This window comes from Diachasma alloeum, unplaced genomic scaffold, assembly GCF_001412515.2.
Source record: "Diachasma alloeum isolate Michigan unplaced genomic scaffold, Dall2.0 Dall_scaffold_00177, whole genome shotgun sequence".
In the NCBI taxonomy this organism is placed as follows: domain Eukaryota; kingdom Metazoa; phylum Arthropoda; class Insecta; order Hymenoptera; family Braconidae; genus Diachasma; species Diachasma alloeum.
In genome coordinates this window covers 1,767,789-1,793,061 of record NW_021680343.1, presented here as the reverse complement: position 1 = coordinate 1,793,061, position 25,273 = coordinate 1,767,789, and the positions used below count along the sequence as shown (strand labels likewise).

Genomic DNA, 25,273 nt, shown 5'->3' with positions numbered 1-25,273 from the left:
TTTGTCACTGTTATTCATTGTATCCCTCTCCCACAAATTCCACAAGTATTTTAAAATTCATAATGTGTAAGAAGAAATTATTTCGTATAGTTATTAACGATTCCGTCTGATTTATCGTATGATTTAACAAATAAAAACCATATTGAATAAAAAATGGTAAGAATGTAACCCACGTTGTGATATTTTGACATTTTATGCAAAAAGAAGTCGAAAGGATGAAATATCTGTCAAAAAATGCCAAAAGAAAAATCAGAAAAAGGCTGTCGATATTCGCTGAAAATGCAGTGGAATTGATCCGTTTTTTCAGTACTCTTTCATCAACAACTCACAACTTTTACTGTTCGTTTGCGAAAAAAGCGTGTTGAAGAGAAAAATTTGTATTTCCTAGTTAACTATTTTTAAAATAATTGACATTGAGTTATGACTTTTTATCACTATTATTTATAGCAGCCCTATCCCTTCCAAATCCTCAAGTACTTTGAAATTCATAATGTGCGAAAAGGAATTCTCTCCCGTAATGATATAACGGTTAAATAAAAACGAATACACTAATAAAAAAATCGAAAAAAAATAGAATTCAAGTAGAATTTTGATAGAGTGTCAATAAAAATGCAATATGTAATTCCCCAGCAAAAGCGCTAGATTTTTCCACACGTAGAAGGAAATCAACGAAAAAAATGCAGAAAAATGCAGTAAATATTCGCAGAAAATGCAGTGGACTTAATCGGTCCTTCTATTACTGTTTCGTCAATAACTTACAAAGTTTACTATTCATAATTTATCCTCTCTAATTACTCATCTTAAAAATAATTGCCATTGAGTTATAACATTTTATCACTATTATTCACAGCACCCCTCCCTCCCAAATCCTTCAAGTACTTTGAAATTCATAACGTGTGAAAAGAAATTTTCTCCGATAATGATATAACGATTCCATCTGATTTATCGTATAATTAAACCAAATAAAAACCCCACTGAATTATACCCTATGAAAATGTTGAGAATGTAACCCACGTTGTGATATTTTGACATATGAAACGACTAAAGATTAAATTAATCACTCGAAATTTTACGAAAGAATGCACTGATTATTCTCCAGCCAGTCGGGAGGAGGATACGCGTAAAAAGCGTAAGGAATAAATAAATAAGAAATGACAACAAAGCCGTAGCGCAGGGTGCAAAACCCCCTTCTGTGCGTATGGGATACCCTTCGGGGTGCACTTTCGGGGGCCTTCGATCGTTGTGGGCCTGTTGAATATTCCTCGGATTAAAACGTAATAAAAGTCTCGCGAAAAAATGTTGACCGATAAATCAAGGTACGCGTATCGTTTCCCCTCTCTCCCTCGGCCCTTTCGTCCTCTCTCTTTCTCTCTCTCTCTCTCTCTCTCTCTCTCTCTCTCTGGCTTCTGCCCGCGATAGTCGTTCGGCGCAATCCAATGCTTGGAGGCAAATTTTCTTGTCGAAGAGAGATCGCAGGAGGATCGCAACGATTGAGGGAGGGCGGGGGGGATGTGCCTCCAGCGGCACACAACAGGACAGCGGCATGGGTCCAGCGCCTCCTCAACACATTCCTCCCTCGCTTACTCCCCTTTTCTGCACGGGCGTAGTCACTGATAGGGTCTCTGCTCTTAATTCCATCGTCGGCTAATCTGCTATCGCGCATCTGCCCGCATAACACGCGGACGTCATGTCCGAATCAAAGGTCTTTAAACGTCATTGGAGGAGGGGGAAGGGGCCACTGGGAAAAATACAGGCGTTAAGGTATATAGGCCCTAGAAGACAGGTTTTGTTTTTCCCTCGCATGGGGACATTAGCATTAATAATTATATTATCAGCATTAATATTAAAATTATCGCATTAATGTTTTTAATGTGTCCCAGCTATTGAAATAAATTCATCCGGAGGCGCAAGGAGCTATTTATTGACATCTCAATAAATAGCCCCATGTGCTTTCGGATGTATTTATTCATCGATATATATTTTTTGAAGTAGTTTTTGGGGGGAAAATTACTCGTATTATTGATTGAATAAATTGATAATTGCGTGCACTCGTGAAATTTCATCATCAATTATGGTTTTATCGAAAAAGGAATCCCTGAAACCCCTTGAGCAAAAAACAACCCCCACGGTCTCCCTTACCGCATGCTTTGATATTATTCAATTATTAATATTATTCAATTACTCTTACTCTATTCTACAGATAGATTAAATTCAAAATTAAACATTGTTTGAAATCGTGAAATTTATTTAGTATTCAGTATTTATTCATCGACTAGGGGGCTATGCCCCTGCTCGATTCGCTCGAGAACCCGCATATGACCCCCGTAATCCTTATTCTGACCCTTGTGACCCTTAATCTTATCCTCGTAACTTTTATTCTAACCCTCGATGCCTTCATTGTGACACTCGTGACCCCTATTCTCACCCTTGTGACCGTTATTCTGACCCTCGTGACCCTTATTTTGACCCTTGTGACCCTTAATTATGGAGTCTTCATTTCAAGTACCAAATTTTCATCACCAGAAGTCGACTTGGATTTTTATAATATAGAGATAGATTTTTTAACGTAATTTTTTAATGGAGAATTACTCGCATTATTGATTGAATAAATTGATAATTGCGGGCACTCATTAAATTTGATCATTACGGTTATACCGGTGATTAGCATATGTCCGTCGTCAAGATCGAGGGGGATTGATACATATTTAATGAAATTGAATTTACATGGGAGTAAAAAGGAAAATTTCGTTGGGTCGACCATGTTCAGAGTCGTCAGTCGCGAGTTATCGGACAATCTTCGACCCTACGCCCCTGCGAAAAATCGGGGGTGGGGGGGGGGGGGGGGGGTAGCTGGAGGAAGAGGGACATTCCCCCACGTACGCATTTTGCTGCGCCTGGTCGTTGGGTTTACCGTGTTCTCAATGCCGGCATCACTTGTTGGCTTGTCTTCCTCACACAAGCGGCTCCCGTAGGCCACAATGCTCCATCTCCAGCGATTTAAAAAATTTCAAGATAAATTTTAAGTAGACTGATACTGGGGGTGGGGGTAAGTAGAGCCTTGTGTGAGCTTCGTCAAACCTGATTCTGGGGATGCCATTGGGTTCACTTGATGCTTTGTACCCTGTTTTTGTGACGGTGTATGAAGTACTTTGGTAAAAACTGTTATTTGGGAGTGGAGGAATTTTAGCGATCGGTAATGGGACTTTTTGAGGCGATTTTTTTATGCACCTGTTGGAGGGATTTTTGGGGGAATTGAGAGATATTATATGACTTTATGCTCGATGCTCGGAGGGATTGAGGCCTCTCATGAAATTGTTTTTATGGGGAAAACTGAAATTTCGAGGTTTTCATAATAGGAAATTCGAGATTTGATCAAACAATCAAAGGAAAATGTAATTTTAAAATATGATATCTGAGCATCACATTCAACAGAATTTTCGGTGGATTGAAAATTCAGGGAAATTGTTGCTTAAATTTTTAAATTATTTAATAATTGTCATTGTCATGTGGACCTTAAAATTGAAATTCCATTGAATACTCCTGAATTCAACTGATTTATCAATAAGAAAATACACGAAAATTATCACTTGAAATTACCCTTACTCTATTCTACAGATAGATTAAATTCAAAATTAGACATTGTTTGAAATCGTGAAATTTATTTAGCATTGAATATTTATTCATCGACTAGGGGGCTAGGAATGTTTGTAAATACGGCAATGGATTGAAAGGTCGATTACAAATGCCCGCTGGCCCCCGTACCAGAGTTACTGTTTGTCACTGTTGAGCTCGTGCAGCTCGTCGGATTCATTTAACACGTCAATTTTGGGTTGGATAATACACTCTTCACAAATAATCCCGTCCGCTCCGGTTATCAATCAGCAAATTCGCACTCACACTCACTAAATTCCCGGGTCTATCACAAAATAGTCGACGTAAACATCCAAAAAACCTTAATATCGATAGAAATTCCGTTACGGCCCGGGCCATTCTTCAAATTAAATCATTCACTGTTCAATTGCACTTCAAATTCTGTAACAACAGGTTGACTATTCGCTGCGAAAATGCCAGGCTTAGTTCCAGGTAACTCGGATCTTCCGACGATTCCCGTAAGTAGAAAAGGAACTCGTTTGGCTGTTGCTCGGCGCGGCCATAAATGCGGCGTTGTGACAGCGTCTTAACGCTGGGACAAAATTTTCTATAGAAGGATAAATAAATTTTCAGGTGAATGGGGAAAAGGTCGAGGCAGCATTATCGGATATAATGGTGAGTGTGCCCCGGCTCGTAATTATTCAATTAATTTTCGTAATCACGTGGGTACGCTTCCTTTCAACAGGAGGTGAGCACAGAGAGCAGTTCAGAAGTTCGCCGAGACAATCCTCAAGTGAGAAACGAAAGTTTGTAGATGTTTGTAGTAATTTTTAGAATAATTTTGAAAGTTTATTTCATTTGTCCGTCAGGTGGAACTTCAAACGAATGTAACCAACGTCAGCATTGGTGTAAGTTTTCTTCATTCTCATTTTGCTTTTTTCTTTTAAAGGCATCAGATTAAGGAATTAGATTTCTATTAGGTTTTGGGCGATTATATTTAAAAATAATTTCCTTTATCGGAAAGTTACTGAAGTTTATGTGAGCAGTGTTTTTTTTCAATACAAAGGTTCAATGGAAAATATTCTACCGAAAAAAACAGTAGGATTCGATTTTTCTATACAACTCATTCTGTTGATATCTCTATTGAGATATTTCGTATGCAAATTCCTCGGCTGAAATTTTTTTGTTTGATTTTTCTTAACGAAACGAGAAGAAAAATATTGCGGAAAAAACTTGGAAAATTCAAGTCGAGGAATTTCTACAGAAATGGTTTCCATTGAAAATGTGTTTTTCCTATAAAATACTTTCTATCGGACATTTTCTATAAATAAAATGCGCAATAGCTGCCGAAATCATCAAAAGAATCGGCCAAAGACTAATGGAGTTTTCTGGTGAATCATGCAATTCAGTTGGATATAATAATTCTTTCTTTTCAGACACAAACGAACAGCACTGGCGATTCACCTTCAGTAAGTCTAATAATGGCAGAATTTCTTGAGTGCAGAATAATTTTGGGGAGTATTCTCCGAATTATCTCCAATAGATAATATTTTATTTCTTTTTTTCAACAGCTCCTTGAAGCAATGGATTCAATTAACCAACTGGTGAGTCGATCAATATAACAAGTGAGAAAAAGTAATCAATTAGTGTGAGTAAGTATAAAAAAGCTCAATAGAATATGCCTAGCCCTTTCGCTGAGAATTTTTATTAAATTCTATTCATTTTTGGCAGATTTATGTTGAAAGATATTCCTCGTAGAAAAAAGTCAATTAATTTCCATTTGTCTATGATTTACTCATTTCTTTGTCTATTTAATTTCCTAGAATCTCGAGATTTTTTTGGTTTTCATTTGTAATTGAGAAAAACAAAATAAAGTGAAAAAAAAAAAGATTCATCCAAGTTCAAAAATCCATTGATGTTTTCTGAAAATACTTTCTATTAAACGTTTGTATAAAAAAACGCGCAGAAATGTAGTGGAATTTTTCAATAAAATCTGTCAAAAAATCATAGAATTTAAAGCGAATTCACTAGGCTTTTCAATGAAACTAAAATTGAATTGAATGTCTCTCTCCGACGAAATTTGTTTTCTTCGTTGACGGAAAGCGCACTCTTTCCCACTTGTACTAAGAGTATGAAAATCTTGATAATGAATAAACCCTTGAATTTTCTATTGCGAAAATCTTGAAGCTACGATCTGAATTCGATGAATTCAATCGAACCCTGATCCAATACTGCACACGCACCCAACGTTCGCTCAATCACATACGAGAGCGTATCGATACATTCCTGAGACAGCAAAGGCCATCACTCCAGCGAAGCACAGGCACGAGATCATCGAGATTGCCAATTCAACGCTCCCAGTATCATCTGCGTCCAGTGGGCCACAGGGCATCAACTTCACGGGCCCAGCGTTCAGCCGCCCAAAGGCCTGGCCCACCACGATCTGCCTCTCTGGGAATTGCAGGTCAGAGATCGAGTGTCATCCATCGCAGATCAGCCCGTTCATTGCCCCACGCTCGTGACACTACAGGTATCCTCCAAACCTCTCGTCGCATCCCGTCACGTAGTAAAAAATTCCATAGAAAAACCTAGCGAATTCGTCAGATGGGTCTATTGGATTTCTACAGAAAATTCTATCAGTTTTTTGCGGATACTATTGAATAATTACGCAGCTTTACTGTGCATTTTTTGTAGAAAACGTCCAATAGAAATAATTTTACGAAAAAATTAGAATTTCAGCTTTCTTTAGAACATTTTCTATTGAGACATTTTCTATACAAATTCGATTGAACTTCTATAGGAAATTCCATCAGTTTTTTGCGAATTCTATTGAAGAATTCCGCAGTTTTACTGTGAATTTTTTTTATAGAAAATGTACAATAGAAACAATTTTTTCAAAAAAATCAGTAGAATTTCATCTTTTTATTCAACTTTTTCTATTCAGACATTTTCTATACAAATTCCTCGACATGCATAAAAAAAATCTAACAAAAAACTTGGAAATATGGAGCCGAGGAATTTCCATGGAAATTATCTCAATTCCATAAGAATTCCGTCGGTTTTTTCCATCGAAAATTTATATTCACGGTAGTTCAATAGAAATATAATAAAATTTTGTTAACGAATTCGTGAGGTTCAACTATAAATTTTTTTCGCACGTGGTATTTCCGAATAAAAATAAAACATTAATTATTAATGTTTTACTCATTAGGATTCAGTCGTAATGGTCGCACTGGCACCTCCAGAGCCACTCCATTCAACCTTCGAAATGCCCCTTCCCTGTGAGTGTCTCATCCTCAAAATTCTGTGAAAAATCAGGTATTTCTAAGAATAATATAATTAGTTCCCATAAAATGTTAGAATATGTTGACCCTTTCTGCCATGTCACTGAGGATTTGACGATATGGAATACCACTCAAGCCTCAAATATTTCCCGAATCTATATGATTACTTGAAGGTCTTGAATACCCATTTTGTGCCATACAAGTACGGTTTATTCTTTATAAGTTCGAATTTATGACTGTACTAGCCTTTTTATCTTCCATTAAATATATTATTTTATTGTCATCGCTGAACGACGCCGTTTCCCTTCAATATCACACCCCAACTGAAACCCTTTAGAACAATACTATTCATATGTATCTTCAAGTTTGTGAAAAAAGAATAAAGAGTCAAATGTGCCAAGCCAGTATGAACAAAGTATTTTTGAGTATTTTTATCATCCGCACTCTCCGTTTGTTTTCTTATAACTATTGTTTAAAAAAATAGTTGAAGAAAGAAGTTAATGGATTAATTTCTCATACTCACAAATGTTAGAATTTATGTTAAAAAATGTCAATAATGAATCATTTTTTTTAGCATTTTAACCCCAGATTGGTCACCCCATGAGAGAAACCCCGCCGCGCGTCGGTTTTCTTTAATTACACTCGACTGGCTATCCGGAAAAATTCAAAAACAATTTGACTTTGTCGATTGAAGTGTTTAAAAAATTATAGTAGTTTTTAGAACATATTTTCCAAAATTCCTGAAGAAAAATTATTTCGGACAGATGAATTATTTTTTCCCGTGTTAAAGAAAACGCTAAACGTGCTCGGGCAGTGAAGAGTGAATTCGGCAACGCTAAAGCCTAAATAACACGGCGAGGAATTCCCGCGGAGGTGACCAAGTCGCAGGGTCGGGTTTCGTGACCAGACTAGGGTTAAAGTAGCATAAACATAACTCAAATTTTGGAGATTAAAGTCTGAAATGAATTGTGAACGGAAACTAATGTAAAGCGAAATATTTTCCAACGTACAGAGTTGCTATTGATCGGACAACCCTAGTCAAACGAGAGACTATTGTTTAAAAAAAAATTGAAGAAAGAAGTTGATGGATTAATTTGTTACTTAAAACTTATCAATGATGAGTAATTTTTTTGAGCATTTGAGCATTAAATTCATTTTCCCCCTTACACTCAGCGACTCAACTGGAGTTCATTCAAACTACTTCAAATATTTTGGATATTCGCCTTGCGCAAAACAATTACTCTCCAATCATTTGTTACAAGCATCAATCAAGTATCAAAGTTTGTAGTCTAGCCGCTTGTTTCCATCTTCAATTAGGCATTTCGTTTCTCCTCCATTGAATTTCTCCTCTAATTATCAGTCTCGTCATTCCTGGTTACATTAATTACCGTTCAGTCAAGTCAAACGGCAACTCGAATAACAAGATCGTAATCTCTAAAAATACTGAGATGACTTTGAATGCTCATCACCACAGGAAATCTTGCTCACCAGAAGTTCTTCCGCTATTTTTTTCTATGCGCAGTGTCTGCGACAAATGCTCACGTCTAATTATTTCTTCTCCGGTCTCAAAATAAATTAAATTGTAAAGTGTATGGAGACGCAGAATACAGTCCAGAGTCTGTACAAGGATACAATTCCCTAAATTCGGAAAAATTCATATAATTGAAATTCATTCATTAAAATACTAGAAGACCTTCGTTTTTTTCTACTGTATCATTGATTGTTTAGATAAGTCAAATAAAACACAAAGAGCCCTTTGAATATTCATCACGAATTAATTGTTGTTCTCTATCTCTAATCGCAGCTTCAATAGATCCATTTTCATAATTCGAAATTCTCTTCACAATTCTGCAACTCAATCCCTTAAAATTATGGCGAGTATTCATCCGAAAAATGGAAATACGATCGTCGACCAATGGGAATGCGATTAAAAAATTAATGCAGAAAATTCGATTGGATTTCTATTAGAAATACGAGTAGTTTTCCATCGATTGATAAATTCTGATAAATTCTCCAGCTTTGTGTGCCCTTTTTGTTCGATAGAAATAATCAGCAGGGAATATTGTACAGAAAAATTAATCGTTTTCGATCTTTAAATTCCGTCTTTTCGGTTGAGATTGTTGATATAAAAATTTCACGCGTGAATTTTTCTAGGTTTGTTCGCGCGCGTATTGTTTTCCGTGGGTGCCAGAATAGTAAAACCTTACCGTTTCTGATTTTCGTTAATTTTTGTCTCAATAATAATGCAGGAAAAATGAATGATTTCAACAAAGTTTATCGCAATGAGAATTTAATTGTTGAATAATTTATTCGGAATCGTCACAATCCTCTTCATCTTCTTCATTTCTCTTTTGCTTCTTTTTTATTTTTAGGGATGTATGATGTCCTATGTCCATATACACTATCTTATATATGTATTTTTTTATTACAGTAAGAAATGAATTTCTCTATTCTTCCAATTACTGCAAACAAAAGATTACAGTACACAAATAAATATTCATAGGCATCATATTACATTACTTGATCAACGGAATACAGGCTTCAAAAATCGTTGCATTGGATTTGTTAGAAATGGATTTTTTCAAGAGTGAAAATTACAATAAGTCGTATAAGAGGATTAAATTCCATTTTATTCATTCATAACTTTCAGTTGAAAATAAAACTGTGAATGTTTAGCAGAGAAACTAATCGCTTCCCACCGATTGGGCTAGTTCTCCGATTAAATTTTTTCCAACATGTCAAAACTTCACTTTAATCACCCCAACAAGCAATTTAAATGCCCTTTTAAATACTGTCCGTCAAAACTTATCAACTTTCCAAAGTTGAATGTAAAGACTCAAGAACCAGTGGATGAAACAAAGAGGAACGGGAATGACGGCACCTAAATAACAAACGAAAAGAATACCACTGAGGAGGAGATTGCCGGTTGGCTTGTGCATCCTGACGACGAGAGCAAAAGTGGTTGGCCATTATGATGGGAAAAACCATGGAATGCAACATGGAATTCGCGTCAGTCGCGTTCTCCTGGTGAGCATCACCACCACCACCATTGGTCGGCAAAACGCTTAGAACCTTGGGAGGCTGAATAAAGCGGGAACGTGAAACGGGACAACGAGAGCAAACGTATTTCAAACGGGATAAGGCTGTGGAAGAATGACGGCTGGGAGGGAGGGGGGAGGGGGGAGTAGGAACGATTGGACGAAGAAAGGGAAAGGGGACAGACTCGTCAAGGGAAATGGAAAAAAATTATTATCACAATTTAAACAAGCTATTAACCATTTTTTCCCCAACTTCCAACGAAATCTTTGAGGTTTGTTAGACTCCTACCGAAAAATATGAGACTGCCTCCCTCCATCCGCGAAATTTGGGCAATTTCAGTGAACCGATGCTGAAGACATGTTGAGTGCTGGAGAACAGCACAAAGACCGCCCGCATCTTCCGGATTTTTCAACGAAAGTAATTATAATTTAATTGCCAGTATTAGATATTGTCCCGAATGAATTGCTTCGACTGTTGCTGCCGTGATTGCATATTTTTGAATTTTTCATCGATTTATTGATCGATGGAAATTTTTGCGGAATTTCACAGGAAAAACGAATGTCTAAACGACATTCGTTCACCTTTTGTAGGCATTTTTCAGACAATTCATGTTTGAAATTCAAGCAAATTTTAATTTTAGTCAAACGTTTTTCAGTGTCTGATATTCAGATATTCGTTTTTGCTGTGTTGGTACTGAAAATTTTGAATTCTGTAATTTTTATGTCGTAATTTTTGGATGAAATTTCTGGTAAATTGTCCATTTTTTGTAAATGTTTATCCAGGGACTTTACCGCTGAAATTTCAAGGAAATTTGTAAATGTTTATTTATAATTCAATGCAGAGATCAATGGAAATTGTGAATTTAGACTCAATTATTCCATGAAAATTAACAGGAATCAGATAAAATTAGGTAAATATATCCTTGAATTTGTTATTAATTCAAATTTTTCATCATTTAATGCAGAACTTAATGCAAACTGTGAATTTACGTTCAATTATTCCATGGGAATTAATAGAATTCAGAAAAATTTACGTAAATATATACCTGAATTTTTAGTTCATTGAAAATTGAATCTAATTTAGTTCCGAATATTCATGGTTTGATTGAAAATTCACGTCGATTGTGAAATTGTCGTTTTTCTACCGCTTAAAAATTTAAAACTCCGTAATTTTTACGTCCTCATTTTTGGATGCAATTTCCGGTGCAGATTTTGTGAATTCGTCTCAAGAACAGTGCAAAGACCGCCCGCATCTCCCGGATGTTTCAACAAACCTAATTATAATTTAATTGCCATTATTAGATATCACCCCAAATGGGCTGCTTCGACAGTTGCTAACGTAATTGGCCATTTTTTTCTATCCATGTCTTCAGTTCACGAAGCACTTGAACGTGATTTTATTTAATTGTCCCTGAATTTTTTCACGTATTGAATCCGATTTTTACTCGAGTTCGGTTTAACCATTCGTAGATTCTCCTGATCTCTACGAATACGTAATGGCTTGAGGTAGAAAGAAGAGAAAAAAATGAATTCTCCGGTGGAAACGTGGGAAAAACACACAGTGCTGAGGCAAGTGAATAATCTTATCTCAAAAAGGGCTCTCTGAAACGTTCGCTTTGTTTCCGTCTTCCTACCTAGACACTGCGCTTATTTATCCTCCGGCCCAAGACCTGTTTACCCGTTTTGCCATTATTACAGTGGAGTACTTTGTTAAGTAACAATAGAAATATTTTACAACGCTAATTTTGGTTAAGGATTTTTATCCATTTTCCGAAAATCTATTCTATTGTGTTCCAGGAAAAGTCTGCCATTTTTCAGACTGATGGGGAACATGTGAAACCAATATTTCTGATAAGTGATAAAAATTAAATGTATTGGCTTTGGGAAAATTAAATAACAATTTTCTTCTTATACACGAGCTCTTATTGAAATTATTTTCTAATCGATAATTCATCGTTTGTAAGACCCCAAAAATAAAAGTAGAAGACCACATGGAAAATCATAGGGGAGGGTGGGGCAAAACGGCCCCCCTTCAATTGTCAATAACTTGTGAATGACATTGTGAAAATTCCCAGTTTCAACTTCATTTTGAAGATAATTTTTCATTCTTCAAAACGAGCTCTAACTCATCCCAATCGGATTATTGAATCGGAAAATATTGACGATTGAAGGGGGGCCGTTTTGCCCCATCCTCCCCTACTGAATCCAGTGGTCAAGAAAAAACCTGCGGTACCCAGGCAAAATATGGAAATATTCTTAATTTTGAGCTCCGTATAAACTCATGCAACCGCCTATATTCACGGAAAATTTTCTTTCATTTCTGAATAATCGAATCGGGTGGGTATCGACTTTCGGCAAAAAAATTCGATTTTGGCGACAGTCAACTTTCCCCCTGAAAAAATCAAAGATCTCACACTTTGGCCACAGGTGAACAAATGTTTTTTTTCATTTTTCACTTTTTCCAACTACTTTTGAGAGTTCTGGAAAGCCCGCCGCCTCAGTAGTCGGAATCAACGTTCACACGGCGGAAAAATCCGATTTTGGTGAAAGTCGACTTTACCCCTGAAAAAATCAAAGATCTGACACTTTGGCCACAGGTGAAAAAAAAAATTTTTCATTTTTCACTTTTTCCAACTACTTTTGAGAGTTCTGGAAAGCCCGTCGCCTCAGTAGTCGGAATCAACGTTCACACTGCGGAAAAATTCGATTTTGGCAAAAGTCAACTTTCCCCCTGAAAAAATCAAAGATCTCACACTTTGGCCACAGGTGAAAAAAATTTTTTTTCATTTTTCACTTTTTCCAATTACTTTTGAGAGTTCTGGAAAGCCCGTCGCTTAACTAGTCGGAATCAACGTTCACTCGGCGGAAAAATTCGATTTTGGCGAAGGTCGACTTTCCAAAGTGTCACCTTCGAATTTTTCAGGGGGAAAGTCGACTTTCGGTAAAATCGAATTTTTCCGCCGAGTGAACGTTGATTCCGATGATTCAAGCGACGGGCTATCCAGAACACTCAAAAGTATTTGGAGGAAACACACACAACATCGAAAAGTCAGATGCCGCTGTGACTGGAATTTCAAGAAATTTCTAACAGTGAAGCTTTCCCAATAAACTTGAGGAAATACGGTGGTACTTCGGAAAATAAATATCCTTGTCCTTAAATAAGTATCCCTGAAATTTTGTTGAGTGTTTTTGAGTAAACATCCTTACAACGCGTTGACAAAATTAACGTGGTACTTGAGTTGGGTCATAATTAACACCAAAGAAAATAGTGTTGTCACAGTTGGTAACTTGTTTACTCGCTCTTACACATTCCTCGAGAGAAGTTTCATTTGTTAGTGGGTGCCAGAGTATCGCGAATGCATGGCGCTTGTACACAAGTCCAAAGCTACCTGACCGCCTGAAACTTGTACGCCTTCCATTAACACTCGGCGTGGACTTATATGCGTGTAAAACTTATTAATACACCGGCTCTGGGAGTCACCATGGGACGACAGTGATGCAAGGAATCCTGGACCTGGCCTCTCCCTTCGCCGTACACTTAAAATCGCCGTCTCTCGGAATGCCTTATGATTTATCGCTCTTCTGGGAATTCATCCCAGTGATTCAATCCCACAAACGGTACAGTTTCCACTGAGAAACAAATTGAGGGGTTTATTATTCTTGTTGTTGGGAATTGTTACTCTCCGCAGTTATGATGACGAGAATTTGTTGGGTATTAATTTAATGTTCTCGAGGTTCTTCAGGAAATTTTGCGCAGTCATCGGGTTAAGTTTAAGAAAGTGGTACTACAATAGGACTGGCTGCTACGAATGTGGTCCGATTTAAGGGACGACGGGTTATTCTATTACTTTTTTAGATGGTCAAGAGGAACCGTTAACTATTTTCGGTTGAAATTTCCGGGTCATGTCTCAGGAAATTTCATCAATTTATTGATTAATTGGAAATTTAACGGAACACAGAGAAGAAACAGTTTTGATTTTCAGAAAAATGTTGCGGAGAAAGTACGATCTCTGACTTAATTGTGATGTATCGCCACAGATTCGCAAAAATCAGGTAAAAATTACATTAGAATCCGTAAAATTTCCAGAACTCAAGAAGGAAAATTCATTTTGCTCTTCCGATTCTTTCCCAGTTTTGTCACGTCATTTTTAGTGATAATGAGTTCTGGAATTCAGTGATTTTGTCACTCATTTTCAGTGACATTATGACTAATGACCATTGACATGCACAATTTAATGCAGAAATTAATAAAAAGTGTAAATTGATGTTCAATTATTCCATAAAAAAAAATTTGAATTCCATTGAATTTTCTGCAAAATTTTAAATTTCTTCATTTTTCCCCCCGAAATGGAATCCAATGACTGTTTGAGATTCCTTCTCGTATGGAAAATTCCGATGTTCTATTTCTGGTCCATTGAGTTTTGTTTTTTTCTCAATTTGATAGGAAAAAACTGAAGTACTTTATGGGCCAGCACTTGTACGCCGTTAACGAAGTGTCCGAGTTCAAGGACTTATATCCAAGTTCATTTCCGAGTTGTTGGTTTATGAGTCGGTAAGATGAGAATACTCACCTCGTTCGTACATCCTCGTCATCGTCTTTTGAATTGTGATGCTTAATATTTAATGAACAATAAGGCATTAGTTTTTTCTTTATAGTATTTGAAGCGTAAACACTACATCGGAATGCATATGCATGATCCGTTGTATTGTTTCTACATAAGTACGTTAATCTGCATTTTATTTTAATTTCATCTTAATATTTCATTACAGTAGAAAATCCCATGTTTGAGGAAACATGGAATGTTTCCATCCATCATTTTTCCATCGAATATCTATTGACTGACGCGGGGAAAAGTCGCACGATTTACGATATATTTTTCCGTGCAAAAATCAAATAGTTATCAATATAATTTCGTAACGAAATTGCCAAGTTTTCCTATGAAATTTCTTTATCAACGTGTTCTAATTACGGACGGGCGATGTCTGTCGATTAATCGAAAACTGATTTTTCAGGCCCAAACGTTGATGTTTTTCATTCGACATTTGCAAAGGCCGATTAATCGATTTTCGATTCTTTTTCCAAACATCGATGTTTTTGACCAAGCGAACAACATTTTTCATTTTCCTGTAGTACTTATAATTGAAGCGTAAGTGCCTCGGGTTGTATTTGTTTCTCTCTATATAATAAAAAAATAGGGGGCATTCAGGCAAGATTTTTCTCGGCTCCATGTCGGCCCAACGTTGGGCAAAGGTTGGATAGAACTCTTATTAAGACTCATGTATAAAAATGAATCGAGTCTCATTAAAAAGATTAAAATAATACTATAAAATAAAAACAATCGATTCTGTCGGACTCGAACAGGCGCGAGGGGGGGGGGAGCGAGCGAAGCAAGTGGAGGGGCGAAGCCCCCCTGGGGTTGGCGAGCGAAACGAGCAGGGGGCGAAGCCCCCTAGTAATATATATTTTCAATAAAAGCGAGATTGAAAAAGAATTATTTAAAAAAATTTGCTTTTTTCTGTATAATGAGAAAAAAACATGAATTTTCTTAATAATCGATGTTAAAAACACCGTTCATCCCCTGCTCTAACCCCATTTGACTCTAAACTTCGCACATGTTCCCCATCCTCTCCCACTACCACAAGCATTCACTCCATTTATTACGTCCCTAACTCCCTTTTTCTTCTAAGAGGCCCTGAGATAACATCAGAGGCCTTACTAACAAGGGCCAGGAAGTGGTCATAAGAGCGCGGAAATGGTCATAAAGCATCAGATAACCGTCATAAGGGCCCAATAATCGTAGGGCCTGAGCAGCCTCACGGTACTAAATTCCCACAGTCGATGATGATAAAACTTCCCAAGAATAATGCGTACAGATCGAACAAAATAAATGGCGATCACGACTTCATACGGAAATCCACTGATGACTTACCAAACAATTGATTACAGAATCATTACGCTGTACATTGTGATGCCACAAGGAGTTTTATCCTCAGCTCACGGGCACCTCGTGGACTAGGATGCGAACGTTAATTGCCTCGTTATTCTACAAGTCCCACCGACTCCACTCAGGCCCCCTATACCCAGGGATTTACGATTTACAATGAATCAGAGTGGACGAGTTATATGGAGGGCGCGGGTGTAGGCATTGTCGTGTGGGCCTCTTCGTGTGGACTGTAACGGCCTCCAGGGAAGTACAGCAAGGTTTACTTCCCACAGCCCGGGGTCTGTCTCACATTGATGCTGATGATTTCCAGGGGCCAAGCATTCGATCGGTGAACGATACGCGCCGGTAGGAGTCGGCGGTGCCTCAGCTCCTGCCTCATAATTGTCCATCATTGTCGAGGGAACGTGCATTATATTCTGGCTCTACATTAATTCGAGGAATTATTTTGTTATGATGGAGTTTCCATTGTGCGTTCTACGCGGGTTCTGGCGTGCTGGTGATGGTAAATGCGTAACGGGTTTTTTTCGCTGCATTTTCTTACTGTCAAGGGGAATATTGCGGCAACATGTTGGGTTACTGGGACGGGGTTCATGTCAAAATGTCTTGGGAATAATATCTGCGATGTGAATGTCCAGTTGACAAGTATCTATGTAGAGCAGTGGAATGCATAGGACATGAGGTGTTATTTGGTTGTACTAACAATTGTGCACCTTGATTTCATGTACGGTCGACTTTTTTTCTCTGCGGTTAATGTTGCCAGGCATTTTCGTCTGTGTTTTCATTACGGGGGCACATTTAGGGAAAAAGTCCTTATGGTTCCTTATCAGCAGTGGCGCCATCTATCGGAATTCTAGATTTTGCTAGCCTATTCCAGATCTTTCTAGAAAAGTGTAGATTTTTCCAGAAAATTCGAGAAAATTCTTCAATTTTTAGAAATAACCTGCAATTTTGAGGGATCCGTAGCGCTGAGCCGCAATATAGCAACATTCGTTATTATTGCATGAATGAAATATGAATTTGAAATGAGATTTTGGTTGTATATAATAATTCACGCGTATCGTGATTATAAAAAACGTCTTATCATGACGAGACAGTGCGAAATCCCTACTTGTTCTCATATACCTATATAAATATATACAATGAAAAACTATGAGGTTCAGTGAAGGAAAGGGAAGATCATAGACGTATCCACGTAAAATTACAGCTGTATCAAAGATACACACTGAGAAAAAAAATTATTTTTGCCAAATATCCATTTACTTGAGAGAAATATTTATTTTTTCAATACCGGATTTCTCCATTCGAGTCATTCTCAGGCAATCCTCATTAGGTTTCAATCATGTCAATTATATTGCTCTAGAATATGATCATGTTAGTTATGACCTTGAGTGAACTTCTTCAATAATTATCAACATTAAAAAATTGATCGAAATTCTGCCCTGTAGAAAATGAAAAATTTTGGAAATATGAATAATCATTAGAAGAGTCCATCCAAGGTCATGTGCAACATAGTCATCCTCTAGAGCAACATGACTGTTGTAATTGAAACTTAGTCAGGCTCGCCTGGGAATGACTCGACTGGAGAAATACGATTTTTAAAAAATAAATACTTCTCTCAAGTAAATGAATATTTGGCAAAAATATATTTTTTTCTCAGTGCAGTCATCCGCAGAATTTTCGAGTAAATTGGGATTTATGAATGAAATAATTGGAGGAGACTCATTCGTCATTCATTAGAAATAATCGAATTCGAGTCGTATTGAACACACGCTACGCTTGGTAACAGAAGGGCCCCGTCCGTGAGGGGTTAAATTCAATCATGAAATACAAAAATCGAATGAGAATGAGTAGTTATGCATCCTTTTATTCTGAAAAATGATGAAAAATTAAAAACTTACAGACAATTAATTAATTTGATTTCAACATTTTAATTCAGCGCAACTATTTGTACAATGTGTATTCACCTTGTTTATTTACATTCTTCGTCGCAGTCTCAGTCCGCAGGCTTTTACACGCATATATATAATGAAGTTTATGGACGATCTCCAACTTCAGCTTGTGTGGTTTAAAAGTTACAGACAATTAATAAAACGTCTGCATTATAACGTCTTAATGCAGACGTTTTCAATTCCCCGTGACTCATTAATGTTTTACTATGTATCGAAATGAAAAAATATGTGTTTAAAATTTTTCACTCAACCTTCATCTGCAGCGATAAAACAAATTATGTAAAATGTCAGTTGCATTTTATATCTCAAAATCTCTGGAACTACGGGAGGTCTAGCTGCTCAACGCACGAGATATAAAAAAGCCGTGGTTTTCTCAACATTAATCCCCTAGAGAATTCAAATGAAATGAACTTGAAATAAATACGTGATCGAGTTCAGGCAGTTCATTGTGAGATTTTTTTTTGGTTGAGGTCAAGCGTCCCCGCGAATTCCTTGATCCACATAAACCTCGTAATCGTTGAGTGGAGGTAGTAAACAGGTCTAATTAGCTGTAAATTAAATTGTGAATAGAGTAATGATGGAAAAAACGAGAGTNGTCATCCGCAGAATTTTCGAGTAAATTGGGATTTATGAATGAAATAATTGGAGGAGACTCATTCGTCATTCATTAGAAATAATCGAATTCGAGTCGTATTGAACACACGCTACGCTTGGTAACAGAAGGGCCCCGTCCGTGAGGGGTTAAATTCAATCATGAAATACAAAAATCGAATGAGAATGAGTAGTTATGCATCCTTTTATTCTGAAAAATGATGAAAAATTAAAAACTTACAGACAATTAATTAATTTGATTTCAACATTTTAATTCAGCGCAACTATTTGTACAATGTGTATTCACCTTGTTTATTTACATTCTTCGTCGCAGTCTCAGTCCGCAGGCTTTTACACGCATATATATAATGAAGTTTATGGACGATCTCCAACTTCAGCTTGTGTGGTTTAAAAGTTACAGACAATTAATAAAACGTCTGCATTATAACGTCTTAATGCAGACGTTTTCAATTCCCCGTGACTCATTAATGTTTTACTATGTATCGAAATGAAAAAATATGTGTTTAAAATTTTTCACTCAACCTTCATCTGCAGCGATAAAACAAATTATGTAAAATGTCAGTTGCATTTTATATCTCAAAATCTCTGGAACTACGGGAGGTCTAGCTGCTCAACGCACGAGATATAAAAAAGCCGTGGTTTTCTCAACATTAATCCCCTAGAGAATTCAAATGAAATGAACTTGAAATAAATACGTGATCGAGTTCAGGCAGTTCATTGTGAGATTTTTTTTTGGTTGAGGTCAAGCGTCCCCGCGAATTCCTTGATCCACATAAACCTCGTAATCGTTGAGTGGAGGTAGTAAACAGGTCTAATTAGCTGTAAATTAAATTGTGAATAGAGTAATGATGGAAAAAACGAGAGTGCACTGGAGTCTGAGGATTTTATGGCGTAAGACCACTGGTTGTACTCGATCTTTCGACCTAAAAACCTTCAGGGTTTTGGTGTGCGGTCAGAGAGAGCCATTCGACAATGAATATAGCCAGTCGGGCGGAAATAGTCAGGTGATGCTGAGGGTTAAGTGCACCCGGGGGGCTCTTGTCTAATCTGCAGCATTTTTCATCTCTATTTCAAGTTTCCTGACTGTGTGCTGTGATTACGAACGCCGCATGGGACGCACAGTGTGTGGTTGTACTTCGGGTGTTCCCGAATGGGGATAGGAGGAGAACTAAACAGAGATTTTGTAATCGCTGGAATCCCATCAGGGTCATTAACGCCGCTTTACCGTTCCTTGGCCCGGGCTCGATGCGCTCAAGGAGCGATAACACTTTCCCTGATTGTTTCTCATCGCAGAGGGACTTTGGGGGGTAGATTGAGAGGAAGGAAACTAGGTTTTCATTCTTTAACTGTTGTTTTTGGGGAATCGAGGAGCTGGAGAGGGTCTCTAGTGAAAATTAAATCAATTATGTGGGGATTATAAATTTTTATGACTTTATTTACCAAATACAAGAAGATTTACTCATGTCTTATACAGATATTTATATACATTTACTTGTGGCAAGTAAATATATTTGGCAACAGCAATTTTTTCCTCAGTGTAGGGACTTTGCGATTGAAAGAAACCAAACAGTAGGTTTATATTCCTCACCTGTTATTTCAGTAAAATCAAAGAGTTGGCACAGGTGACTCAATGAAAATCAAAATAATTATGTGAGAATTTCATCCTCCACATGTTCTCCTCTCATCAAAATTAACGACAATAAATTTTAACTTTTATTTTCGTGGAACCGAGGACTACCGCTGTATTTTATACAAAGTTTTGAAGTTGATTTCGATAATCAATACATCCTCCCAACTCAAGATGATTTATCAATCTATTACTTATGCGAGAATCTTCCATGTAAAGGGATAAAAAATGAAATAATGAAATGTCGGAATAAAAAAAGTTGATTTTCGAGTTTCTCAGTCTCTCAGGTAGGTCGTGGTGGAGTGACTGTATGGGTAATGCGTGTTCAAGAGGGGGAGAACGAACGGGAAGGCGATAGAGTAGCAGAGGAAGGCATATAGTTAGGGGAGTAGCTGGGGCTTAGTAAAGAATGAAGATGAAGAATGGCGGTGAAGATCTCCAGTCGGTCGTCAGTCGGTGGTCAACCGTCTTGGGGTAGAGGCGAGGTGTGTCACACGCTCCTTCAGTGCTCTACGATAAACGTCCTCGCAACTTCAAATCGCGAAATTAAATCGATCTCTAATTCATCGAAACACTGAACTTCACCTCAATATTCCTGAATTAATCTCCTCAAGTGATCGATTCGTGTGCATCGGTTTTGTAAAAAATGTGAGGAACAAAAATTAAGGTCAATGTTCGGCGGCTGCAACTATCCCACAGTGACCAGGGACTCGATAATATTTCAGACGAGAATTAATTAATAACTCGTCTGAGTGGCTCCCGAGATCAACGCACTCTGTGCGCTTTTTTTTATTCAATCGAATCGTCAATTTCCCTATTTCATCACTGAAGAATTACCTCAGGAGGACGAGGAGCTCGAGATCAGCTGATTGCAGCTGAAAATAATTATAATTCATTTGAACATTTTTTGAAAAAAAAATCAAACAAACTCAGAAGTGAATTCATCATCCAGTGGATACAAACGTCAGTGTTTACCGTGACATTGAAGTGGATAAAACGAGAGAACGCGAAAACCCCCCCACACGCGTACCGCATAAATTACGACTGCAGTATTACGCATAAATCAACAAACATTATATTCCCCTGTCGATTCAATCCCTCGCGCACTTAATGCCCTTTTGTTCGGGTTAATGGTAAAACGTCGGAGGAGAATATGACGTGACTCGACGTCTGCCCCCTGAAATTGGAGTTGAGGGGTTCGGAGAAGCGCGCAAGGAGACGAAATGCCTCGTTCGCTGTGAATGTGAAATGCCTCTTTGAACCAGACGTTTGAAAATTTTTGAAATTCAATTTAAAAATGGCATCGATGTGTGGCAGCAGCAAGAGCCACCCCGCGCTATCGGCCAGCAGCTACTACCGGTCTGGGCCCTATCCCTATCAGGTGAGTCAATCTCGTAGGTTTCGAGACAGACAGGAGCAAGTCTCGAGTGGATGGAGTGATAATTTCCTTTGAAAATTAGTGGGGAAGCACCTCAACCGTGAGACAACACGGAATGTTGGGAAATTCCTCTTGAAATTTCGGGTGGAAATTCTTTTGAATTTTTAACAATCCCTCGTTTACATGAAATTTACATTTACATTATTGACGAATTTGGTCCCGGAAATGCTTCATCACAAATGCTCCAGAATGAATAAGAAATTCCGTGAATAATTTGAACTTAAATTGAATTCCTTTGTTACTTCAATTTAAAAAAAATGATGTGTCGAATTTTTCTGAATTAGGCGCTTTAAATAACTTTGCAAGTTCTTCATGTTCTTTAATGCTCTTGAAGGCATTCTTTTGGATACATCAGATGAATAAGAAATTCTGTGAACAATTTGAGTTGAGTTAAATGCTCTGATAATAGGCCTTTGTATAAACAACAATTGTTCTCTTCTTTCTTTCTTCATACCCAATAAAATCTTCAAATCGTTTTACTCGCATCCCATACTTTGCAATGTAAAGGAAATCCCTATTTACCTCTTTTTGTATTTTGATCTCTATTACATACTGTGTATTGTAATAACATTCAACTAAATATCTTTGTAAATACCAGGCTGAAGGCCTTCGGACGATGGCCAGTCGCAAACCCCTTGATTGAAATGACAAATCACATTAAAGATAACAAAAAACATAAAGTAAATTCTTGTTCTTGAATTCCAAAAAAATCTAACAGTATAGAGTTTATAGAAAAATTCACAAATTGGGATTCTGTACTGAAAATTCTCTGCATAGGCTATCGCTTCGAATATTCCAATTAATTAGAAAACACTTTAAAAATCTGAAAAAATTACATAGTTTACTTTTGAAAGAAAATTGATGAGATAATTGAAAAATTGCAATTTTTGAAAATTACGAGCATTTTCTATAAATAATTTATAAACATTCAATTTTCCATAAAAATCATTTGTTCGGAATCGTGACACATTTATTCATATTCAGAATTTTACCATCGCTTTTTCATGCAAAAAAAAATACGATTTCCAAAAGTGTAAACTGTTTCAATTATTTATTTATAAACTACGAATGTTTAAAAAAATAATAATTCTGTGCAAAATGTAATTTGAAACACGCTGAATATTCATGATTTTTAAAAAAAATTTCTCACGCAATTTAATTGACAAGTTTGATGATTGGAAATTGTTGAATCTATCTCTACCAAATTGTAGCAGATGCTTGGATATCCTTAATAGCTCCATATACCACCTCACATATTACATTTTTGTCAGCCCTCCACTGTGACATGACCAACATATTTTCATTTCCCACGCAAAAATGAATATCCTCAAGAATGCGTCAAGTTTCCGTGGAAATGGTAACAAAAAATAGAGACTCCAATGACATAATCTCAATAAAAGCGAAATCATTGGCACGAGCGACAGCAAAAACCATGCTGACGCATGCAGAACCGCTGAAAAATGACACCTCAAGGTGTAAACTGGGGTTCATCCTCTTATTCATGTGATTCACATGGCCAGGCAATTAAAAAGATTGCAAGGATCGCTGTGAGAAACAATGGCAAGACACGCCGTGGAAACCTTAACCTTGACTCTCCCGCGCAGTGGAGAAAGAACATTGCATAATGGCCCGTAGCCACACTCGGCCGTTTCAAGTTCACGCCCGCGTGCAACCGCCGGCGGCCGATATCTTTTTGGATTTACGAGTGAAGTAGGGAATCCAGCCAGACGTTTTTATCACATCGCACTGAATTGCGCGAGCCCTTTTATAATCTCTGAAATCCGCGGGACGAATGGATAAAAAATGAAATTTGATGGGTAGTTTATTAGTAATTTTTACAGAGTATTAACAATTACGTTTCGCTCCGGAATTACGGAAAACATACGGGTTTTTTTCGCTGCATTTTCTTACTGTCAAGGGGAATATTGCGGCAACATGTTGGGTTACTGGGACGGGGTTCCATGTCAAAATGTCTTGGGAATAATATCTGCGATGTGAATGTCCAGTTGACAAGTATCTATGTGGAGGTAAAAATTATCCTACCGTTCTATAAAAGTGTATCATGAGTCATCGTTTCCTTATTTCTATCCCAAAATTTAGTAAAAATTAATTAATTAAAAATTAATTAATTAATTAATTGTGATGAAATTTTATTCTGCGTTAGAGAAATTTTATCCTGATAAAAATAAAAATTACTGTACCGGTAGGATAAAATGTACCAAGCATTCTAGAATTTTCGTTGTTATCTACATAAAAATTACTGGAGTGGAAGGGTAAAATTTATTATGCGTCAGGATAAAATTTCTCTAACGTAGAATAAAATTTGATCATCATATATTAATTTTTACTAAATTTCGGGATAGAAATGAGGAAACGATGACTCATGATACACTTTTATAGAACGGTAGGGTAATTTTTATCAAAAATTTCTCTCCGTGTAGTTCGCACTCGGGATTTTAAACCTGCAAAATTTGACACAATCGTTCCTAGGCAACGAAGCTATCGGAAAATATCCGATAATTTTGAAGCACTGGTGGTATTACTACTGAAAATTCAAGAGAAAGAATTTTTAACAGTGAACATATCGAAATGCAGCGGATAATTCCTCACTACTTTCGGAATCCCGGATCAAAATAATAGTCGATTCATTCCGTTGTTACCCCAGGGGGTCAACTACTCGGGCGAAAAATTATCCAAAACGATTTCACGAACTACTCCCATCTTTTCTCATGCTCTTTTGCTCATTTAGATCGTTTCAAACGGCCAAGAGATGCGCAATTGCCCAAGAGAAAGGGTCTCGTTGTGTTTTAACCCCTCTCGGTTCATCTGCTCCCCTGGTACATGGGCCCGTTAGCAAGAGTCACCCACCTTGGGGCCGTGCCGGAGATAAAGACAGTGATTATCTTTATGCTAATCGTGTGCGGCAAATTCGGAAAGCATTCACCTTCCAAGTAACCAGAGTAAAAAGAGCGTAAAAATAAAAATTATATGTGTAATACTTATTTTCTCGATGGGTTTGCTGCCTCCAGTGTTGAATCGATTTAAACGAAAAAAGTACTTCCTTAATTTGTTATTGTCTACCCCTTCATTTCAGCCCTCTTCAGCCCACACAGACGAGAAGTTGTTTTTATGCTGAAAATATTGCTCTGACGAATAGGATTTTCAAGGATTTTCAATATTCATTAAATTCTCAATTATTAAAATCGTTAATTGGATTTCTTGAAAACATTTTTTAATAAATGTATGAATAATTAACTGATTACGAATGATCTCAAAATCGGGTTCTCTTTTAAATATTTTCTTTTTGTAAATAAATAATGAAAATTGTTCAAACCTGAGTTCTCTAAACAAAATAATTTTTTTGTGAAATTATGAATATAGGCAAATTTGTTATCACTAAAAAAAATATTTCTTCGGTGAAAAAATGATTTCTAATAATTATTTACGATAAACACTCGTCATTTTTAAAAATTTATCTTTCAGTCATTTTACGCATCATCGTAAAAAACTAGACTTTCCAATTTTTAAAAAAGTTGTGTGACAGTTTAAAATGAACAAGCAAGGACCGATCTCCAAACTTTAATAATAATTTCGTTGTAAATTTGAAGGTCAAACTGGCCTTGAATGAAAGCTCTAAGCTTCATCTATATTGAAAAATATTCTAATGAAAAAAGGCCAAAGTGCTTGCTTATTGAGAACTATTTTCTCTGCATTTTTCGTACTAACATTCCCTTAATTATCTGCAATTTGCTCAATTCCTAAACTATTGAGTTAAATTGCTTCTTCAAT

At 36.9% G+C, this 25,273-nt stretch overlaps 2 protein-coding genes across 2 annotated transcripts in view; both read left to right on the top strand.

Annotated features, from left to right (window-relative positions):
- Positions 1-3,787: 3,787 nt before the first annotated feature.
- LOC107037312 lies at positions 3,788-7,270 on the top strand. Its single transcript, XM_015255808.1, has 8 exons — positions 3,788-4,109; positions 4,225-4,266; positions 4,337-4,384; positions 4,461-4,499; positions 5,028-5,060; positions 5,163-5,195; positions 5,779-6,121; positions 6,803-7,270. The coding sequence occupies exons 1-8, from the start codon at positions 4,065-4,067 to the stop codon at positions 6,874-6,876; spliced, it is 657 nt and encodes a 218-aa protein (XP_015111294.1). The 5' UTR covers positions 3,788-4,064; the 3' UTR covers positions 6,877-7,270.
- Positions 7,271-21,343: 14,073 nt separating this feature from the next.
- The window catches only part of LOC107037419, a 53,418-nt gene continuing 49,488 nt past the window's right edge, over positions 21,344-25,273 (top strand). The window contains exon 1 of the mRNA XM_015255973.1: positions 21,344-21,427. Coding sequence (XP_015111459.1) covers positions 21,344-21,427 — 84 coding nt within the window. The remainder of the gene's footprint in view (positions 21,428-25,273) is intronic.